Genomic DNA, 19,357 nt, shown 5'->3' with positions numbered 1-19,357 from the left:
TGTGCGTGTGTGTTTGTGTTTGTGCACAAGCCTAATATTTGATTTGGAATTGTTTACTCACCGCCCAGATGTCAGCTCACCAGCTGGGCGGTGCTTATGGAAAGAGTGAAACTATATAACAACAGCAGCAACGCACCAGGAAAACAATGACGACACCTAATGGGGAAAGTCAGTGTGCACGAGGTTTGAATCGTCTTGAAGTGTTTGTTCAGTAGAAGCAGAGCAGGAACACTCCGGAACTCCGTGGACATGGATGTGCAGAAGTATCTGACCCGGATCGGGTCCCTTGTCCCGGCTGAGCCCGACCTGGACGCCCTGCGGTCGCTCCACACTCGTCACTTGCTGTCGGTGCCGTTCGACGACCTGACGGTGCACAGCGGCGGGCGAGTCGAGCTCGATCTCCCGCTGATCTACGACAAGATCGTGACCCGGCGCCGAGGAGGCCTCTGCTACGAGAACAACGGGCTCTTCTCCTGGCTGCTGTCCTCACTGGGCTTCCAGGTGACCATGCTCTCCGCCCAGGTGAAGAACTGCGGGGTCTACGGGCCACCGTTTGACCACCTCGCCCTCCTGGTGACCCTCCAGGGCCGCCGCTGGCTGTGCGACGTTGGTTTCGGCGCAGCAGGCTTCTCTGTGCCGCTTTCTCTGGAGACCAGCGGGCCCCAGGTGGAGGGCCACGGAGTCAACCGCATCAGAAAGCAAGGGGATGTGCACTTTCTGGAATGGCAAGGAGAGAACACAGGTGCGGATGGAGTCTGGAAGGAGCTCTACAAGTTCACCCTCGATCCCAGGCGCCTGGAGGACTTCACGGACATGTGCCAGTACCACCAGATCTCCACCTGCTCACTCATCTTCTGCAAATCCCTCTGCGTTATTTTGAAACCAGGTGGATGGCTCATCTGCATGGGTCGCAGACTCATCTCCACCACTTTCACCACTGAGGGAGCAGGGTTCAAAACCACCACCAGAGTACTTCAAGATGAGGAGATTGCCATCATTTTGGCAGAGGAGTTTGGAATTGTGCTGAATTCTCCACTCACACCAAAGGATGAGACAATGACACCACCCCCGGTCATGTATTGATCATATGGAATATCCATGTATCATCACAAACAAATCTAAGATAAATCTGCTGGATCCAGACAAATCAATCTTAGTCAGATTCAACCCTTTGTCTGCACCTGTGCCAAAATGTAATGGGAATTTTAATAGTAATCTTGTTTAAAAACTACCAAACAATTGTACACGGGTGAAAATACAACCTGCTTGTCAAAGGGAATTATGGAAAAACAATATTTGTACTTATTGAGATGACTTCAGTGTGTCGTTGACTCCTCATACAAATATGATTTGTGGCTCTTGTCTAAAACTCACCTTTGTACTGTCACAACCCTACCCCCCCCCCCCCCCCGCTTGTTAAACAACAACCACATCGTCACAAATACACCAACAAAAAGATAAATTGTCAGTTTGATTTAATAAATTATACATACACTTTTAAGATGTACAATGGTCATTGCATTAATCCATCTGTCTTTTTGTTTTGGTAAGACAAAGTCTGCGTTCAAAGTATTTACACATGTACAATTATCAGGCAGCACTTTACAAAGCAAGGCATGAACAACAACAGAGATGTCGGGCTTCAAATCCAACCCTGTTACCCTCGCCCTCCTGCCTACTCCGTCCATCAGAGGGGGGAGGGGGTTACTCAGCTGTCCCATGATTATAGCACAATCTCCTCCCGCCCCACCTTTTGATGGGGGCGCGAAAGGGAATTCAAAAAATTGAACGACATCCATCAAATCCACCAACATCCACAGGAGATTCCAAAGGATTATGGTCGTAGAAAAATCAAAAGGGGTGGGGTGAAAGGTGTACACAACTTAACCAGTGCAAAAAAAAAAAAAAAAGTGGTGACGAGTGACACAGGAATCTACTCCGCGACAGGGTTTGGGGGGGGACTCGAGCTCGCTCTTCCGGCTTTGCGCTCGTAGTTGACGAGCCTCTGGCCGACCAGGTACCTGTAAAGGCAAATTATCACAACATTAACACAAGGATTGTTACTGTTACATGACTTTGTACCTATATTCCACCTAGCACAATACAAGTTTGCACCCGATATCTTAAACTTACAAAACTAAAACTGGACAGTTGCTCTACAATTAACATTGCAACTGTCGAACAACAAAATAGTCCTTACTTGTCGTTCTTGATGTGTTCGTAAAGGCGTTTAAACTGTCGGATCTGGAAGGACAGGATGCCGATGAGTGAGACCACCATCAGGAGGAATGGATAGATCCTCCTCTGCATTAGAATCTCCATCTCTGGGGTCACTCCTGCAACAACAATCCACTTCAGTTTATTTATTGTTTCATAGAACCTCCCATTATATCACAATGTAGTCACTGCAACAGCCATCTGAGATAAGAAGAAATGTGATAGCACTGGAGGATGAATCTGTAAGGAACTCATTTTACTTGGATTACATGTACTGGTATGGTTAAGTGTGCTGCTCCTGTTTTGGGCCATTTCATAGGTGTAATTACCAAACCAACAGGGAAAACGAAAGATTAAAACAAATATATTTCTTATGAATCAAAATATACACTCACCGACAGCCGGCACCACTCCAGCAGCAATTACATACGGTACGCACAAGGACAGCAGAAGGACTGAGATGACTGGAGCAGCCAGTTTACGGATTATGAATTGGAGATCAATGTTGCGAATTCCATTTGCGTAAACCTGAGGGAGAAAGTTTGGATTTGTTGTAGACAGATTACAATTGAATTGACTTCAGAAAACAGAATGAACATGGTTAGGATCCACTGTCGAGCTGAAGGATACAAGAGCTGAGTGACGTACCATCAAAACATGTTCTCAAGGACAGACCAACCACTTATCTACTCTGCTGCTCTTGCTATAAATAAATTGAATGTTGGTATACAACCACTGCAGTGTCATGATTATATTCGAGAATTAGTTTCTTATCTAGATCTTAGCAAATCTTAAAGGCAAATGAATATTTGTTGATTACAAGAAGCAAAAATCTGACAGTCAACACAACATTTTGATTTAAAACCCACCTGCTCAATAACAGTTTTCAACCACCACTGAGGGCCCATAAGAGTGATGGCAGCGATGATTTTGGCATGAAGCACTCCGAGAGCCCAGTCCTAAAGAGAACAAAGATCAACGGAGGAATATCGAAATAAGCCTGGGAATTAGAGACTGAAATGGGTGAACACAGTAAAATTTTAGTAAAATCAAGTCTATAACACATAGGAGGAAACGAGAGATGGAAAAAGACTGACGTGCTCATACAACACACAGACATAATCATACCTGCCAGGGGTAGAAAAGAGGTGTTTGGTCCAGGGGAACCCTGAGAGGAGCCACAATAACCAGTTCGAACAGCAGTCCCAGTAGCAGCGGGATGACTCCAGCAACCAGCAGAGCAACAACCAGGGTCTTTAGAATCTGCAAAACCAAAGAGAGGATGTAAAATAAACACAGATATTAAGGAAGCTTCAACAGATTATGAGATTAAATATGGCTGTTTAAGTTTTCATCCGTCTTGGGGCAAAACTACTGCAGCGCTGGCCGAGTTAAAGACCTGAGTGGAAGCTCCAGAGTTAGGATATTACCAATGGGCAGATGCTGGCAAAGTTTACAATGTTGACTAATAAGCTTAATTAGAAACCAATCACTTCACCAAAAAAATGCAGCTCCAGATAATCTAATGTCCAGACGGAGTGAAACCAAATCCTCTGCCCAGTCTTGGAGTTTGCCAACAACAGAGGCTGAGTACTTGCCATCATTGTCCACTCCTGGACTTTGCGGAAGATGACCGTGCGTCCCTGGGGCATCCAGGCCAACAGCACACTGACTCCGCGGATAGACAGCCAGCAAACGTACAGGCCACATGCCGCCGTGTACAGCTCGTGGATTTTGGAGCTTCCCGTCCAGAAGGACATCAGCCAGCGCCCGGTGAAGACTGAAACACATGGGACAAATTCTCAAGTTTTAAACTGCATAGACATAAATCCTGTTACACAGCCTGATCAATGCGGGACTGCCTTGCAGCTCTGTATTAAAAAGGTATGAACTTAGAGTTGGGGGGTGGGGGATGGCATTGTCCTTCTGCCTTTAACCCAGAAGTGGAGGTAGTCACAGAGCATAAAAGAGGCGATTGACAACCCCTACAATTACAGCAGTGGTGTAGGTCCACAGATTGAAAACACCTCTCACCTGGTAGAGTCAGACACACCAGACTGGCTACCAGCAGAGTGATGCACATGAACGCTATCAGCAACACAATCTGCAGAAAAAGAGGAAAGACATTGTAAGTGAATACGGATCAGTAATCAAACTTTTAATCACATTTGATTATCCCTACCAATTCCCTGCCAACACTGTAGAAATATGTGCTTTCTAACTTAGAGCTGGAAAATGTTGGACAAATCAAACATGGAGATCAAAGCCTTGAACTTCAGAAGGAGCCATAGAATAACAAGAGTTGAGTTGTACGTCCGAGGGCGTTGGCACATTTCTAAATGTTGTGTGGTAAACCACAAATACCCAACAGCTCTATTTGGTCTTTCTTAAAACAATAACCAGGCTATGGAACAAAACCCTACTCTTTCTGTTTCATTCTCAGTTGTGACTGATAATATAAAGCACTAAATTAATGTTAGTTTTGTCCTGTCAAAAAAGACCAATTCTAACCCTGTGAATCCATCTGCCTGCCAGCATACCCTGGAGAACTACAGTAACTATAAATTAAGAGGGTGTTGCCCATTCCCACTTTCCCAGCAGCCAAAGTAAAACATGAAACAGAAGCTCCCTTTTATAGCTTTTCCAATGTCACACACAGAAATGACTTGGTGAAGTACTTTGGGACCACGATGTTTTGCAGCCTAGAGAAACCAAACGTCCAAATGTTGGCTGCCTGCCTCTGAGACATTGAATTAATTACATTGATTGTTGTGGCTTGCCACAGTCTACTTGATTACAGATTCATAATGACCTGAAAATATTTTTACACCACTCAGTGTTTCGCATACATAGATTTATTGGTGGCTGACGGCCATGATATTAACAATGACCGGCATATATTGATTTTCTTTTTCAGTTTCAGATGTGTATGATCTCAGTGTATTGATTTGCTCTGGCTCTACTTGTCCCACTCTCTCTCTAATAAAAACAGAGACAACACACCCGTCTGTTAAAGTCATACTGGCCACCAGGGGCCCCTGGAGAAATCACAATATGTAATCAATCCTCACCCGACTCAGGTTGGGTTGTTCTGCATTCGACATAAAGTGAAGCAATGGAGCTGTAGATGTATTATATAGTCTAATCATGTGGAAAAGACTTGAAAACTAAACAATACTTTCTATTTGTGCATATCAAACAAGTCCCCAGAGCCTGGTCCGGAAACTGTGGCGGTAAGTGATTAATGTCTCACCCTGAAATGGAAGCGAAGGGGTCGGTGGTAGGGCTGGAAACCTACTGGTCCCCCTTGTTGCAGGATTGCCTGATGGGCCGCATGTAGGCCCTCGCCAACAGCGGGGGCAGGGTTGTTATTGTTGTTATGGTGACCAGGGGGAGGATTATTATTGTTGTTGTTGTTCACAGGCTGGTTGGCATCATTGTCGTCCTGCTCCCCGAGGAGGTAGGAGTGAAGGTCTCTGCGAAGGCACAGAGTCAGTTACAGACAGCCAACGTAAAGAATATTGAGATACGTTAAGGTGTATTTATACTTGACTTACAATAAATATCCAGCACTGACTGTCCAGGCTCTGACCAGGCCTTTGAGCCACTGCCGAGTGTGTCCCTGCTCCAGTAGAGCCGGCAGCACAACCTGAAGTAATAATAGCTCCAGAGACAGCTCGCTGACCGGGGCGTCGCTGCGGGGAAACAGGTGGACAGGGTCAGACAAACACATTTGAACAAGGCATGAACCATATGGTGGCACGGAACACTTGAGATCTTTCTTCAAAAATCAGCAGTTTATGATCAGAAAGACAGAGCAGTAGCTTTGACACAGATTATTGCCAAGTGACCTAAACTTTTGTGATGTGTATGGTTACCTGTAGAGCATGACATTGTATGGCAGGAAGGTGGGCAGGAGTAACTTAATCAGCCTGATGGGCAGCCACAGCATGAGCAGCACGATCGAACCAAACACCACCACGGACAGGATGAACCGCCGCAGGTGACGGTAGATGGGCAGATGAATCATCTCCTGCACCGGGTTGAAATCTGGGTCATTGAGGTTTCTCAGAAACCACAGCACTCCGGGCCTCAGCACCTGATGCACAAACGACAAGTTTAACAACAAGCTAAGTTTCTTTTATATGTTTGGATTTTCAAGTATCAACAGAAGAAACTGAAATGTCAACAAACATATAGTCATTTACCTCTCTCAGTAGGAGGATGAAAGAAGCAAAGTAGAAGACGTAGACCATTCCCACAAGCCAGTGCAGGAACATGGTGGTGCCAGGGGCTGATTTAAAGCTCAACTCTCTGTCTTTCAGTGAGGCATCAAACATCTCCTGCAGGAAGAAGAAAGTAAATGTTAGATACAGAAAGCAACGATTCATATTCCATGCTTTCTAATGACTTGTCTTGGCCCGATGAATGCACAGTTTAGACAATAAATCATGTTACAAAAGAAAAAGACGGTAATTTTCTGACAGTACACGCAGGAAGAAGCTTGTCTCATTTTCCCCTTGTCAGCATAAGAGGCTCCTTTGAATTTGTGGGACAAATTGAAATGATAAAAATAGCTTTTTCCACACAGTCCATTTTTCGCTCTTTTATTATTTTCATAGGTTGACAGCTACAGAGCAGGAGGGATGTGGTTCCCTTCTGCTCTGAAAGTGGCTCCATCTGTTCTGAGGCTGGTTGAAAGGCTCAGGACAAGTTTCGGAAAACATATGGACTGATTTACATCGAGCAGCACAGGGGACAAGCTCAAGTGGCAGCTGTGGGTGGAGAAGGACTTGGTGTTTTTGACATCGTGCCAGTAAGCATCATAAAGTGCAAATCAATTCAGACTATTGCTTTCAGACATGATTTCCAACGAGTGTCCGAGTTAGCTGGTCCCAACATTTTCCAGAATATGTCCTGCCAACTATCTAGTAAAATGTCTGGAATATGTCAGAGGGAGCTCTTGTGATAATACAGCAGGGAAATTCTCAGTGAGCGATTGGCCTGTTGATGATATTTCAAACACGGGATGGACACAAAACTGAGAAAAACAAACAAGATCGAAACGAAATGTCTTTGGCTAAAGAAGGTGTGATAAAGGACGCTGTCAAACACGTCAACTTAGTAAGATGACGTGGTTTGAGAGCTTTTTGTTGTAGGGTCGATACAAAAAAATCCTGCTTTCCACAGTAGAATATATACGTCCTGTCCTGCCTCCTGCTGGTCAACTCAGATGGCACCCCTGCCTGTTTTTTCAGGACATTTTACCTATTTTCTCTTGCTTCGTTCTTCTAATGTGAAATAGAAATTTGAGAAAATGCCCGGACCCAATTTTTGCGGATTTTTTCTGAATTTTCATGTTTGTTATCAGCTTCGGAGACAAGGACAGTGAGCGCAACAACGCAACCACTTAAATAGTTCTGACAGATGCCTACACAGGGTAGACATCGCTACGTTCATTTGAGTCACTCAACAAAGACAAACCATCAACTGAATTTACATAAGCAGAGACAAACTTATAAAATGATGCCATGTCTGGAGGACGAACCGTTTAAGGCTGTTAGTAGCTATGGATGCTATTTCATGACAATATCTCTCATTACAAAATACAGGACTATATCTGAAACAGTAAAAATGTAAACATTTGACCTTCACATTGCCACATCACAAATTACACTTCGGAGTCTTACTAAAGAGCAGATGTCAAGCCACCAGCCGCAGATGAGTGGAAACACACCGATCTCCACAACAACCAGCAGAGAGACCTGTAATGGAAACAGAAACATGTCTCATCATGGCCATCCTAACCCTGCAACCATATTAGCCATTTATCTGATTATTTCTGAGTCACACTGTGATAAATTATTTCTATATCCCTCAGTCTGTGAGTGTGATTGCACATAAAATGTGATTCAGTGTTTTGATCAGGTAGTAAATCGCAGTGAGTGAATACTTCTGTGTGTAGTTTCACTGAGCTACACAAAAACAGACGTGCGGGTAAGGCGTGGTTACCTTGACAACGATGTAGCAGACTCCCAGGAGACGCCGGGAGCGCTGGAACCTGACCAGAGCAGCCAGTCCCTGAGACAGCCATTAAGGATCGATAACAGCAGTTTACACACACACACACACACACAGTTGCAGACATAAATATATTCCATGTGCAATGTCAGGCCCTGTAATATTTTGTGTGCCTGCAAACAATGGAATTCTCTTAGGTTCTACATTTCAGTACAGAACAGGGGATTCAAGTTTGGTGGAAGGATACGTGACAGAGAATGAGCGTCATGGCCAGCAGTATGTAGCCCACAATTGTTGTGATTAAACCCTCGAAATGAGAGGCTTGGACCTGGAGAAAAGTACAAAGTAGACAATAAATTCCAAGTATATTTAATTTAATGTGTTATTTCATTACACAATAAGTTTAAATGATTAAAATAAATTCTTACATATTCCTCAAAGCCAAGACCGACAACGGAGAAGTGCCCGATGTGGTAGGGACAAAACGCTGATGGGAGAAAAAGAGGAAACGTTGGGACAGTGGCATAAACTTGATTGCCAGAATAACATAATGACAAATAAGAGTTTAAGTCTGTGATTTTGGTAAAACAAAAAGGACCAGGACAGAACAGCCATACTCACCAAAGACTAGGATGAAAAGTGTGTTGAGAGACACTACCCAAAACACATGCTCCTACAAGACAAAGACATAATCATCAATAAGTGAGATTTTACACTTTACATTCCTCATACGAAAGTGAAGTTAAAATGGACGACAACTACGCATTTAAAGACTTACCAAAAATACCAGTGAACCATCCAGTCCCAGCATCTACAAGGGAAATTGAAGGAATGCAAGTGTTGTGTTTGCAAGGATGTTTTACACAGATAGTCAAGTTACTGATTTTGGTTTGTGTGTACTCAGGCTGATCAGTCACGACATGTAGATATGAAGAATTACCCTTTCCCAGGTGAGCTCCTCCGCCGCTCTGTCCCACTCCAAGGCGTTCCAGTTCATGTCATCTGCAGGGACAGAAATTTTAATTATTTAAATAATCCAACTTGACATGTACAAAGTATTTATCCAAACAGCACATCAGTGAGCTTGTGTAATTTCATATCATTCTAAAATGATTTCTAGCTATATCTTCCTGCTCGTCACCTTCATTGTGTTCATCTGGTCTGATGTTTTTGAGCTGGCTTTTAGAACAAAGGCAGAAACATGTTATTTAAAAAATGCTGCTACTGTTATTTACGCCGCTCTGGGAAATTCGGTGAGTGCAAAACCATCTATTGTGAGACTTTTCCATTGTGTTCCTTTAGCTGCAGTGACACAGTCCATTAACCATCGTAAAACAAAGGAAATGATGATATGAGAGCTTTGGGGAGAATTTTGACACATCGTTTCATCATTGTCAGATTAATTTAGATGGCAAATTGTACAAAATGAGACCATTGTGATAAATATTTGTACATTCTATCAACAGGAGAACGGTTTGTTCTAGTGTTTATCAAAATTAAAACAGATTTGCAGATACCTGTTGTTTTCTGCTGCAAAAAGCAGATTCTCAACCTTAAGTCTCAAAGTCCTAAGATTTATGTTATTTATAAACTGACTCTTCAAATTTCAGTACTGACTAAAATGTGCTAAATCTTCCAGTTTAAAAAAAGGCTTCAGACGGAAACTCTGACAGCTCCAGTGTCTAACCTTGTGCTCCATTGTTGGGGTCTGCGTCTTCAGCAGCTGCTGCCTCCTCTTCCTCCAGCTCTGGGTCATCACCTTGGTCTGGAGGGACCTCGGGGGGCTCAGGCTCTGCCTCATTCTGGGCTGGGGGATCAGCAGGGGCCGGCGGGGCTGCGGGGGGTTCATCTGGGGCTCCCTGACCTGCAGCTTGCGCCTGAGGATGAGAGGAGGATACAGTAATTGTATATAGGGAGATGCCAGTATGGGTGATTTGTGAGTATATGGGTGATTAAGATGATTTAGTGTATGAGATATTGTTGGATATGGTGTTTTAACTTTTTTGTTAAATGAAAATAATGACTGGCTAATTGGCAATCAGTCAAACAATTCACCTCATTGGCTTGCCCAGCAGCATTAGGTGGTGGCGGATGGTGCTGCTCTAACCACTGGGGAGCGCCACCGTGGACTATCTGTTCTCGGAGCCACACCAGACTGATGAACGCACACAGGGTGCAGGTGACGACAAAGCAGCCCTGAAGACAATCTGCAAGCAGGTTATCGCTGCCGGAACAAACAAAAACTCTGGTGAGGAGACATGAAGAGAATATACGTGTAGAACACAGTGGCATTAACATGATGCCTTTACGTGCAGTGCTGAAGAATAATCGTGTCGTCACTCACGTAGAGAGCATGTCCAGTGGCAGTGTCAAAAGTGAGCTCACAGAGCCGGTAAACAAACACTTGTAGATGCGACCTGAGGCAAAGAGACCAGACAAATTCAAGGATTCAAATGTTTAAAACAGCACTAAAACAACCAACATAATGTATAACAATATGACATCCATTATTTGTATATTTAGTACTACGTGGTTTAAATAGCTTGGAACACAATTAGTGTAGCTTCTCATAAAATTATCTTGATAAACATGAGCTAACTCAAAAAAGTTTAAACCATGGTGATAACATCAATAACTTTGGTATGTTACATTTATTGTACATACATCACTATGGGCATTTGATTCAAAACCGATAACAAGTGAAATGCAACCTTATCATGAAAACATTAAGCCATTATTAGTTAAGTTATTATGCGTACTTCATCAATAGTAGTGTATGAATGCTTAAATTACATGTTCACAATGATTTTGACCTTTGACCACAAAAATCTAATGTTAATTCTGAAGAAATTCCCTCGAGTAAATTCATGATATATTGTTAACATGATCGTGGGACAGATGGACAGACTAACCCTAAGCTTATTGCCACTGGCCATGGCTATCGCTGGTTTGAAGGCATAACAAACTAAAAGCTGCAATCAAATAAAAGCTATTATCGCCAACTGCTTTGAGAATGCATTTATGAGGACTAGATTATCTCGAGTAATAATCTGTGTGTCTCTGCATTCTCTCTGTGTGTGTACTACTTACATGCAGTGAGAGGAACGACCCCCAGCCATGCGAAGGCCACCAGTGTGTAATGGAACCAGTAGCGGATGGCCGTACCCACGCTGGTCAGCAGGCCGGCACAAATGTCCTGTATGGGCAGCCGCGAGGGCATGTCTGGGGAGTAGACTGAAGAGGAAACAGGGACAAAGTGAACAAGATACATTCAAATAATCTTCTCTGTGCGATAATGTTCTGTTTCCATTACTGGAAGTTTTTCATATTATCCAAAATAGTGTAAAAAATGCAGATTCTTCTAAAATGAAATGAATTTTTTTTTGGGATGAAACATCAATGCCACAAACTTACTTGGTGTGAAAGCAAATCTGTGCTTGCACAATTCACAGTACTCCTTCCTGCTGTGCTTCAGCCACTGGACCAAACTGTAAAACAAAATGAATAACGTGAGAAGAAGTGAACGGTCTGTCTTGGCATTTTTATGTTTCCTCACATATAATTTCTGAGCCTGAAGACCCGTTTCTCACACAGCGACACACATCACACTCTGGTTTACAGTTGATTTAGGGAGGGATCGGAAAGCCAATCAGTGCTACATTTAATTTACACACTGTATATTTATGAGCTGACATGTGTTGCTATGTTGGCTAAACAAATACCACCCTGGCTTTTTGTGAGATAAACTAAACTGAGGGATTACCAGTGAGGTTATGTAAGTGAGTCTTTACATCAGGTCATTTAAACACATATGGCATCATTAGACCTACACAGACTTACATCATTCAAGGTTCAACGGACGAAAACTGAGCTTTCTGTGGGACACTGGTCAGGAGATGTTGAAGTGCAGCTAAAAAAAATCAAGGCCAACTGAAACACTAATGATTGTATAAGTCTGTGAAGACAGTCATTTGTTAAATAACCCAAATGTCCCTGAGTTACCCAAAGAATAGCTGTTATACAACACAGATTATTACCGTTCCTTCCTGGTGAAAACTCTGAAATTGCATAATTGATAAGGAAGTAACCTGCGACTCATTTATGGAGATCTAATTAAATTGAGTCTGAAATGGGATCCAGTCAAACTGTCTGATACAAATTGGGCACCCTTCTGTGGGGATTTTGCCCACCTGCTATTTTAAGGGGTTTAAGGTGTAAGGTGAGTAAGTCCTGTACACATATAACTTGATACTGTGCTGACTGTGGCATTATAGACAATACAATGATAGTATAGTGTGTCTGCTACCAGAGATTTGTCATGTTTTGTCTGTATAACTAGGCATAGCTAACCTTAACATTCCATGAACTGAGCAATACAATCCAGACACAAAAGGTTGTTATTCTAATATGGACACAGACTGAGGTTCAACTGTTCCCTCAGAACAATCCAGACCTGGCCTTTGCTTCTGACTAGAGATTTCCACCCATCTGACCTCTCTTGTAACAATTGATGCTCACACACACTTGACACATGAGACAAAGCACGGTCACCATAGTACCGGCATGAGCTTGGGTTGATTTCACCATTCTAATACCACAACTAAAGCCAGTAATCTGGGATCCTATGTAACATGGATGTAAAAGAGGAAACCCTACTCTACATCCTTTTCCTGATTCTTATATTACATTAACTACCATGCAACCACTTTTGTGATAATGATAAAGGACAGCCTGTACTCCAAGTTATACAATTTCTAAACAACCACCTCCACATAACAAAACCTAGTCTCTTTTTTACAAAAGGAAATCCCTGTTTCCAGATTAAGTTGGATTTTCAAAATCAAGTGACATTATTTACACTAAACAGTTGTAATCTGATTATAACACTCTTTGATCAGCAATCTAATTATAGGAACATACATGTTTCCACAGATCCTGCCTTCTATTTTTAGAACACAGGATTTAAAATAAACAAACAAAGATTTCTTTTGAAGAAACGACATAGTCTCTCAAGAAGTTGGGCTCATGTGCATTGAGAATAACCACTGTGGAAAATAAATATTGGAAATATGGGAAGCATCATTCTGTGTTTTTTTCCCGCAATTTTCGACTGCAACATATGCATTTAACACATACAGTAGAGTGAAACTTTCAGTATCAGTTCTATACAATCTATCTTTATTACAACTGTATGGGAATACTAGAAAATACACCCAGTTCACTTTGAGGAGAAGGTAAGAGGGAGGTAAATGTAAACTAGAGTTTTGAAGTAACGAAAGCAACATGTGTAAACAGTGTCCCACCTCAGGCAAATCACTCGCATTAGTGTCAATAGTGAGCGACACTGGAGAGAGAAAGCTGTCGGCCTCCTGAAAAAACTAGATTTTGCTCTGCAGGTCGCTCAGTAACTTTTAAATAAGGGCAGCAAAGCTGATGCATTTCTTTTTTAAACAAAAGGATCTCCATGCAGGTGTCTTATCTAAACATTTAATATGTTGAGGTTTGATTGATTTCAACATTTATTTTGTACTTTATTTGATCAGGGATTTTAGAGTTTAATATTTTCTTCACTTCAGGGCTCAGACTTTACTTATGTGCCTCATACACCATGATGTATTTTGAGGGTGTCGATGTCGGGTGAGCGTGCAAAGACAAATTCCGATCAGCTCTGTTGATGTGCCAATATATTATTAAGTCATGCATCTTAAGAATCTTGGGTGGCTGCAGAGTCACAATAATAATAAACAGCTGTCAAACTGGAGGAAACAGCCAAACCGCACTTACCATTCCTGGTGGATGAACTTGATGCTGCCAGTGCAGACACAGGGGTGGTACAGGGGTTTGTCCGGGGTCCCCTCAGAGCGGCACACGCGACAAATGTCAGCTTCACAAACAAACAAACAAACAAACAAACACGTAAGGTGAGTGAGTACAACCATCAGCAATAGAAAACAAGAACCAGATGTGCAGACATGTGCAGACAGAGGGTGTGGGGACTGGGGTGTGTTGACAGGCTCATCATTATGGATGCAGGAATTTCATTCAAAGGCTTAACATAGCTGAGGTTAGACACTTAGCCAGGCAGGGTGTATAGAGCTAAATTGCAAAGCTTATATACGAGCCTATACACCAGGAGACTGATGACATCACCACTAACCCCCGGGTCTCTTCTACTACACGACAGCTGTTTCACAAAATGCTCAGCTGCTTCAAAACAAGCTTTAACAAACCCCCCATGTTTCCCAGGCTATGCTACCAAGCTAGCCCCCCCCCCCCCCCCCTGTAGCAGGCCAGCACAGCAGTGGTGCTGCTGCTGCTTCTCCTGGATGCACTCGCGATGCTAATGCTAGCTAACCGCCAGCTGGCAGCCGACTGCAGCCCCCGCTCCCCCCGGTAGCTCACCTTCCTCGGCCGTGTCCATGATGTTCGCCGAGCACCGGTCACCGTGTCTTCAGAGAGTCGGTTATCCTTCAACTCGCTGCGGGAAGCTAGCGAGACGTGTCGGAGGCATTGACAATCGTAAAATGGTTTCCCCTCCGCAGACTGACCACTAGCGGCTCGCCGCGTCGTGTCCTCTCACATCCAGGCTCGTCTCCGGCCGGCCGCTGCACAGGGTGTCTCCTCTCGGTGTGTGGCTATATGACGTGGAGCTGTCCCCCCGGGAGACGGTGCATCCCTCCGTGCGGCTGCAATGACACTTTGAACCCCGGAGACAAATGGCTAGCTGGCTAACGCATGCGCTAACGTCACTGCTAGCCGCTGTCACAACAATTTGGCTTTGCGACAGTGGTTCGATTTTTTTAACGCTTTACGGCAGGGACACAACAACCGTCACGTGGTATATGTGTGGGCCAGGCATAGGGCCAGGCCGTGATTCCCACTGATACTTTGGATATTAAAACACCAGAGGCTTGATTATAAACATATTAAAATCATTTATCTGCATCGACACAAGATAAAATGTTTTTATTTACTGTCTGATTTTTCCAGAAACTGTTTATAGACCCTGGGTCATAAATCTATGCCCTGGGTGACAGAAGTCCAGTCATATCAAACAGCGACACCTGCAGGAGGAAACCTGACCCAACAACTTCTTATAACACGATACTTGCACCTGCGACCCTGTCACAGGAGTCGATGTGGAACAAAAGTTTGATGCACTATTTTACAGGCCTTTTTTATGGTTTAGTTTTTTTTTCTCTTCTACATAAACAAGCAATTGTTTCAAATATGTTTATTGGTAAACCAATCACATAACAGAGAAATTAACAGTCGACAGTAATGTTTCCTTTGTTTTTTACAGAAGGTGAAAAAGTAATCCCTGTCAAAAAAGACTAACGACAAAAAAGAAAAGCAAGTAAACAAGCAATGCCCTGCATCAACAAAACAGATGAAACAAAAAGGACAGGACAAAAAAGAAAAGAAAAAAGACAACAGTGCGTACCCTCCCATCACCCCCCCCCCCCCCCCAAGGAGTGCATCCAACTAGGGACTCAATCAGATTCTCTTTCGAGACATAAACAAGCAATTGTTAGTGCAGCATTTTGTGTTACAACAACATAGATACACTGCTTGTGTTTTTTTTTTTTTTAACCTCTTTGGCAGTTTTGTGTGTGCTTCTTTATTTGTTACTATAAGATAAGATAGGTCAAATAATCCTTGAATCGCCCCACAATGGTGACATTTGCAATAATACAGCCGCAAGAGTCAAAAATAGGGTAATAATATGTAACATGTAATACATGCTGCTGCAGGAAGGAACCATCTATCCTCACACGTCAATTAAATACTAATTGTATCTGGTTTACTGTTTAACATGTGGAGATATTTGATGTTGTTGTTCACTGGAAAGGGGAGATGTGTCAGAAAAGCACTGAGAGCAGTGTTGGTGACATCGTAGGCAATTAGTCCTCATTAGAAAATATAATATAAATATACTGTATAAACACTTATTAACACCAAAGATAAAGAAATTGAGGACCAGATACATGAGGTTCAAGGTCTGAAAGAGAGGTGCCGTGGCTTAGATGGTTAAAGCGCCTGTCTAGTAAACAGGAGATCCTGGGTTCAAATCCCAGCGGTGCCTTGGAGAGGGTCCCCTGAAGCTAGTAATGTGAAGCTGTGTTATAAATTAAACCTGAGGGGCCATTTTGTTTCGTCCTCAGTCGCAGCAGCATGAAAACATATAGTGTGTGACTATGACTAAAGGAGCAGATAAATGCTGTTAACACACACAGAAGAAAAGGGGATTAACAAGTATACACAGACACACTCAAGCCCTCTGCCCCATGACAAGCCAGGACAATATCTCTTCTCATTTTATTTCTATTATTTAGTTTATTTGTCCATGTCTGATGGTCCCAGAGCCATATTGATAGTTGTTATTATTGTCATATCTATTATTATTATTATCATTATTATTATTATAAACTTGGAATTGGGAGTAAGAGTAACGATGTAATTTGACTTAAAAAGTTCCCATTATCATACGTCTATTTATTATTATTATTAATATTGTTATTATTATAAATTTGGAATTAGGAGTAAGAGTAACGATATTCTTTGACTTAATCTGAGGCAGCTCAGGAAACCACGTCATTCACAAAGTGCCTGTTTCTCCCCTGACAATTCCAATTATCATACCTTTATTTTGAAGGTTTAATTGTACTTCCGGTTCACTTCCGCTACTTCAATTCACAAGGATATTTTAATTAAAAATTACACCAATCCAAAGAGTTGACTTATATTCATCACTTGATCTTCGATGGTTATAGACATTGCAAAAACAATAAGTAATATTTTTTTAGATGTTTATGTAAGTTATCTTTCATACATTTTTTATAACATAAAATTGGCTATAACCACATATTCAGAAAAGACAGCACTAGTATTTTTAAATGATAGCCATGCAACTTGTCATTGTTTCGGGTGAAAAAATATCAAGTTGAAACTTATTTTGAAGGTCACATCTGGATTCTCATGAACTTCTTGACAGGAAACAACGACGTCACGCGTCAAACGAAAACTTTTCCAGTTCTACCAAACCAGAGGGTTAGCGTTTAAATCTCTGTCAATACGGTAGGCCGTGTTTTTGATCTATATTTAGATTTAAAAATACAAATTGAATGTTAAAATTCTTCAGCAAAAGCAAAAACCGCTGGAAAATGTCACAGAGCTGCGGAGTAAAATGCTTTGTCATCATGACTTGTGTGCACAGAGAAATCTTTGGTTGAGTGTGTGTCCAGATCAGATCCATGTTTCTTCCACCTCTGTGTTTGTGTGTGCGTGTGCGTGTGCGTGTGTTTGTATGCAGATGGCAAACGAAGCCAGGCCCTGTCCCTGTGAAATCGGAGACCAGATTGAATACGGAGGTCTGGGCCAGGAGCTGCAGATTGAACACATTCAAGCTTATGTGGTCAAACCAGCCACTGCCTCTGACAAGGCCGTCATAGTCATACAGGACATCTTTGGATGGCAGCTCCCCAACACCAGATACATGGCTGACATGCTGGCTGCCAATGGATACATGTACGGAAAAGTTCATGGAAAAGAAAAGCTGCACAGTGAGAGAAGCTCAGGTCACATGTAGACTGAATGAGCAGGTTCCTTATAAGGCTTTTGTGAAGAAGATCTCCTCTTCTGTCCTTGCAGAGCTGTTTGTCCAGACTTCTTTGTTGGGAAGGCGCCGTGGAGTCCATCTGATGACTGGTCCACATTTCAGGCGTGGCTAGAGGACAAGAAGCCAACAAACATAAACAAGTAACTAAGCATTGGTGCATTTTCTTGTAGTTTTAGTTCATCAAACAGTTGATGTTCCAGTGGGATGAGAATTTCTCTGTGAAACGTCCTTTCCAGAGAGGTGGATGCGGTGCTGAGGTTCCTGAAGGAGCAGTGTGGGGCCAAACACATCGGAGCGGTGGGCTTCTGCTGGGGAGGGACCGCCACACACTACCTGGCCCTGCAGTTCCCAGAGGTCAGAGCTGGAGTGTCGGTCTACGGTGCGTCCCTGCTACACGGTGGATAATTCAGTGTAGGGAGCGAAGGCAGCATGTTGAGATGATGGTCTTATGTGATGCTCTGCAGGGATCGTCAAAGAGAGGGAGGACAGTTATGAGCTGAAGTTCCCCACTCTGTTCATTTTTGGAGAAAAAGATCCCATCATCCCACTGGATCAAGTGAGTACGCGTTTAGCTTTTGTACACACTCTATACTTTAACCTGCCTAAAGCCTGGCCCTGGTACTTGAGCACCAAATTGTATCAGAGCAGCAACACGAGTATATATGTTAAACATATATAAAAGCATGTTAAATACTTGAGCCCAACTGACAGTGTCTGCTAGAAATGTTCTAGGCTTGTTTTACAGAAGAAACGATGCAGAAAATATTTGCATTTATCTTCTGGTTGTGTTTTATTATAAAGTAATTCATAAGGTTTGTGGCTTAACTATAAAATATCAAGCCTTGGTTACTTTTCTTTGTCATACGTTTTTTTTGCTATTCAGGTAGGAGTCCTTGAATCCAAGCTGAAGGAGAAATGCACAGTGGATCATCAGGTGAAGATCTTTCCTGGTCAGACCCATGGGTTTGTTCACCGCAAGAGAGAGGACGTCAACCCCTCAGACAAACCCAGCATCCAGGAGGCCAGATCAGACATGCTCAACTGGCTCAGCAAGTACATGTAGATGAAAGGTGGGGACCTGAACACTGGAGTCAGTTACTTGTAACAGATGCACGCAAGCAACTGATACCTTTAATGCCATTTCTAGTCATAGTTTACAAGCTTTCATGGGATAAAAATAAGTCATATTAAACGTGAAGGTGCCATTTTGAATGAGGTGATTTAAATTCCTTTGGTTGTTGACATTTCCAAATCCAGGTGATGTCTGCATCCTTGACATACTAATAAATTATGATTTTGAAAGGATATGTGAATGAAAACTAGCCAAAATATGTGATCTATTTCTACCAGTTGGAAGCTGTATCATGACATTGAACTATCTTCATGTAAGAGTGTATTCAATCATTTGTAGAATGTTCCTGGTGAGCCAAAGTTTAGTTTTATAACCTTAAATAAAACAAGTTTTACCCTCAGGGGCTTGAAAACACAACAGCGGAGTCG

The 19,357-nt window shown here is 42.6% G+C and overlaps 3 protein-coding genes and 1 non-coding gene across 4 annotated transcripts; 3 read left to right on the top strand and 1 right to left on the bottom strand.

Moving 5' to 3' along the window:
• The first annotated feature begins 125 nt into the window (after window positions 1-125).
• On the top strand, window positions 126-1,501 carry LOC133026768 (arylamine N-acetyltransferase, pineal gland isozyme NAT-3-like). Its single transcript, XM_061093719.1, has one exon. The coding sequence runs from the start codon at window positions 250-252 to the stop codon at window positions 1,081-1,083; it is 834 nt and encodes a 277-aa protein (XP_060949702.1). The 5' UTR covers window positions 126-249; the 3' UTR covers window positions 1,084-1,501.
• LOC133026765 (E3 ubiquitin-protein ligase MARCHF6) lies at window positions 1,459-14,994 on the bottom strand. The gene is made up of 25 exons (XM_061093716.1): window positions 14,641-14,994; window positions 14,023-14,122; window positions 11,653-11,726; window positions 11,329-11,472; window positions 10,583-10,655; window positions 10,294-10,462; window positions 9,926-10,115; window positions 9,179-9,240; window positions 9,017-9,049; window positions 8,860-8,911; window positions 8,667-8,725; window positions 8,486-8,566; window positions 8,230-8,298; window positions 7,908-7,982; window positions 6,426-6,560; window positions 6,096-6,316; window positions 5,775-5,912; window positions 5,471-5,693; window positions 4,252-4,321; window positions 3,816-3,997; window positions 3,346-3,480; window positions 3,087-3,176; window positions 2,613-2,745; window positions 2,201-2,336; window positions 1,459-2,021 (listed from the first exon to the last, which is right to left on the bottom strand). The coding sequence occupies exons 1-25, from the start codon at window positions 14,657-14,659 to the stop codon at window positions 1,934-1,936; spliced, it is 2,751 nt and encodes a 916-aa protein (XP_060949699.1). The 5' UTR covers window positions 14,660-14,994; the 3' UTR covers window positions 1,459-1,933.
• Window positions 14,995-16,250: 1,256 nt separating this feature from the next.
• Window positions 16,251-16,324, top strand: trnat-agu (transfer RNA threonine (anticodon AGU)). The gene has a single exon. It is a non-coding gene; the product is annotated as a tRNA-Thr (tRNA).
• Window positions 16,325-17,251: 927 nt separating this feature from the next.
• cmbl (carboxymethylenebutenolidase homolog (Pseudomonas)) lies at window positions 17,252-19,346 on the top strand. The gene is made up of 6 exons (XM_061093577.1): window positions 17,252-17,316; window positions 17,552-17,766; window positions 17,890-17,997; window positions 18,094-18,236; window positions 18,322-18,413; window positions 18,741-19,346. The coding sequence occupies exons 2-6, from the start codon at window positions 17,552-17,554 to the stop codon at window positions 18,918-18,920; spliced, it is 738 nt and encodes a 245-aa protein (XP_060949560.1). The 5' UTR covers window positions 17,252-17,316; the 3' UTR covers window positions 18,921-19,346.
• The last annotated feature ends 11 nt before the right edge of the window (window positions 19,347-19,357 follow it).

The sequence above is a fragment of the Limanda limanda genome, chromosome 20 (assembly GCF_963576545.1).
Source record: "Limanda limanda chromosome 20, fLimLim1.1, whole genome shotgun sequence".
Classification (NCBI taxonomy): domain Eukaryota; kingdom Metazoa; phylum Chordata; class Actinopteri; order Pleuronectiformes; family Pleuronectidae; genus Limanda; species Limanda limanda.
This window is presented reverse-complemented; position numbering and strand designations above follow the sequence as displayed.

Coding starts and splice junctions, on each gene's coding strand:
- LOC133026765 (XM_061093716.1), bottom strand. Junction 9,050..9,178: donor AGGAGCTCACCTGGGAAAGG/GTAATTCTTCAT, acceptor TTTCCCTTGTAG/ATGCTGGGACTGGATGGTTC. Junction 3,481..3,815: donor TCCAGGAGTGGACAATGATG/GCAAGTACTCAG, acceptor TTGGTTTTGCAG/ATTCTAAAGACCCTGGTTGT.
- LOC133026768 (XM_061093719.1), top strand. CDS start 250: ATGGATGTGCAGAAGTATCTGACCCGGATCGGGTCCCTTGTCCCGGCT.
- cmbl (XM_061093577.1), top strand. CDS start 17,552: ATGGCAAACGAAGCCAGGCCCTGTCCCTGTGAAATCGGAGACCAGATT. Junction 17,998..18,093: donor AAGCCAACAAACATAAACAA/GTAACTAAGCAT, acceptor CGTCCTTTCCAG/AGAGGTGGATGCGGTGCTGA. Junction 18,237..18,321: donor AGCTGGAGTGTCGGTCTACG/GTGCGTCCCTGC, acceptor GATGCTCTGCAG/GGATCGTCAAAGAGAGGGAG.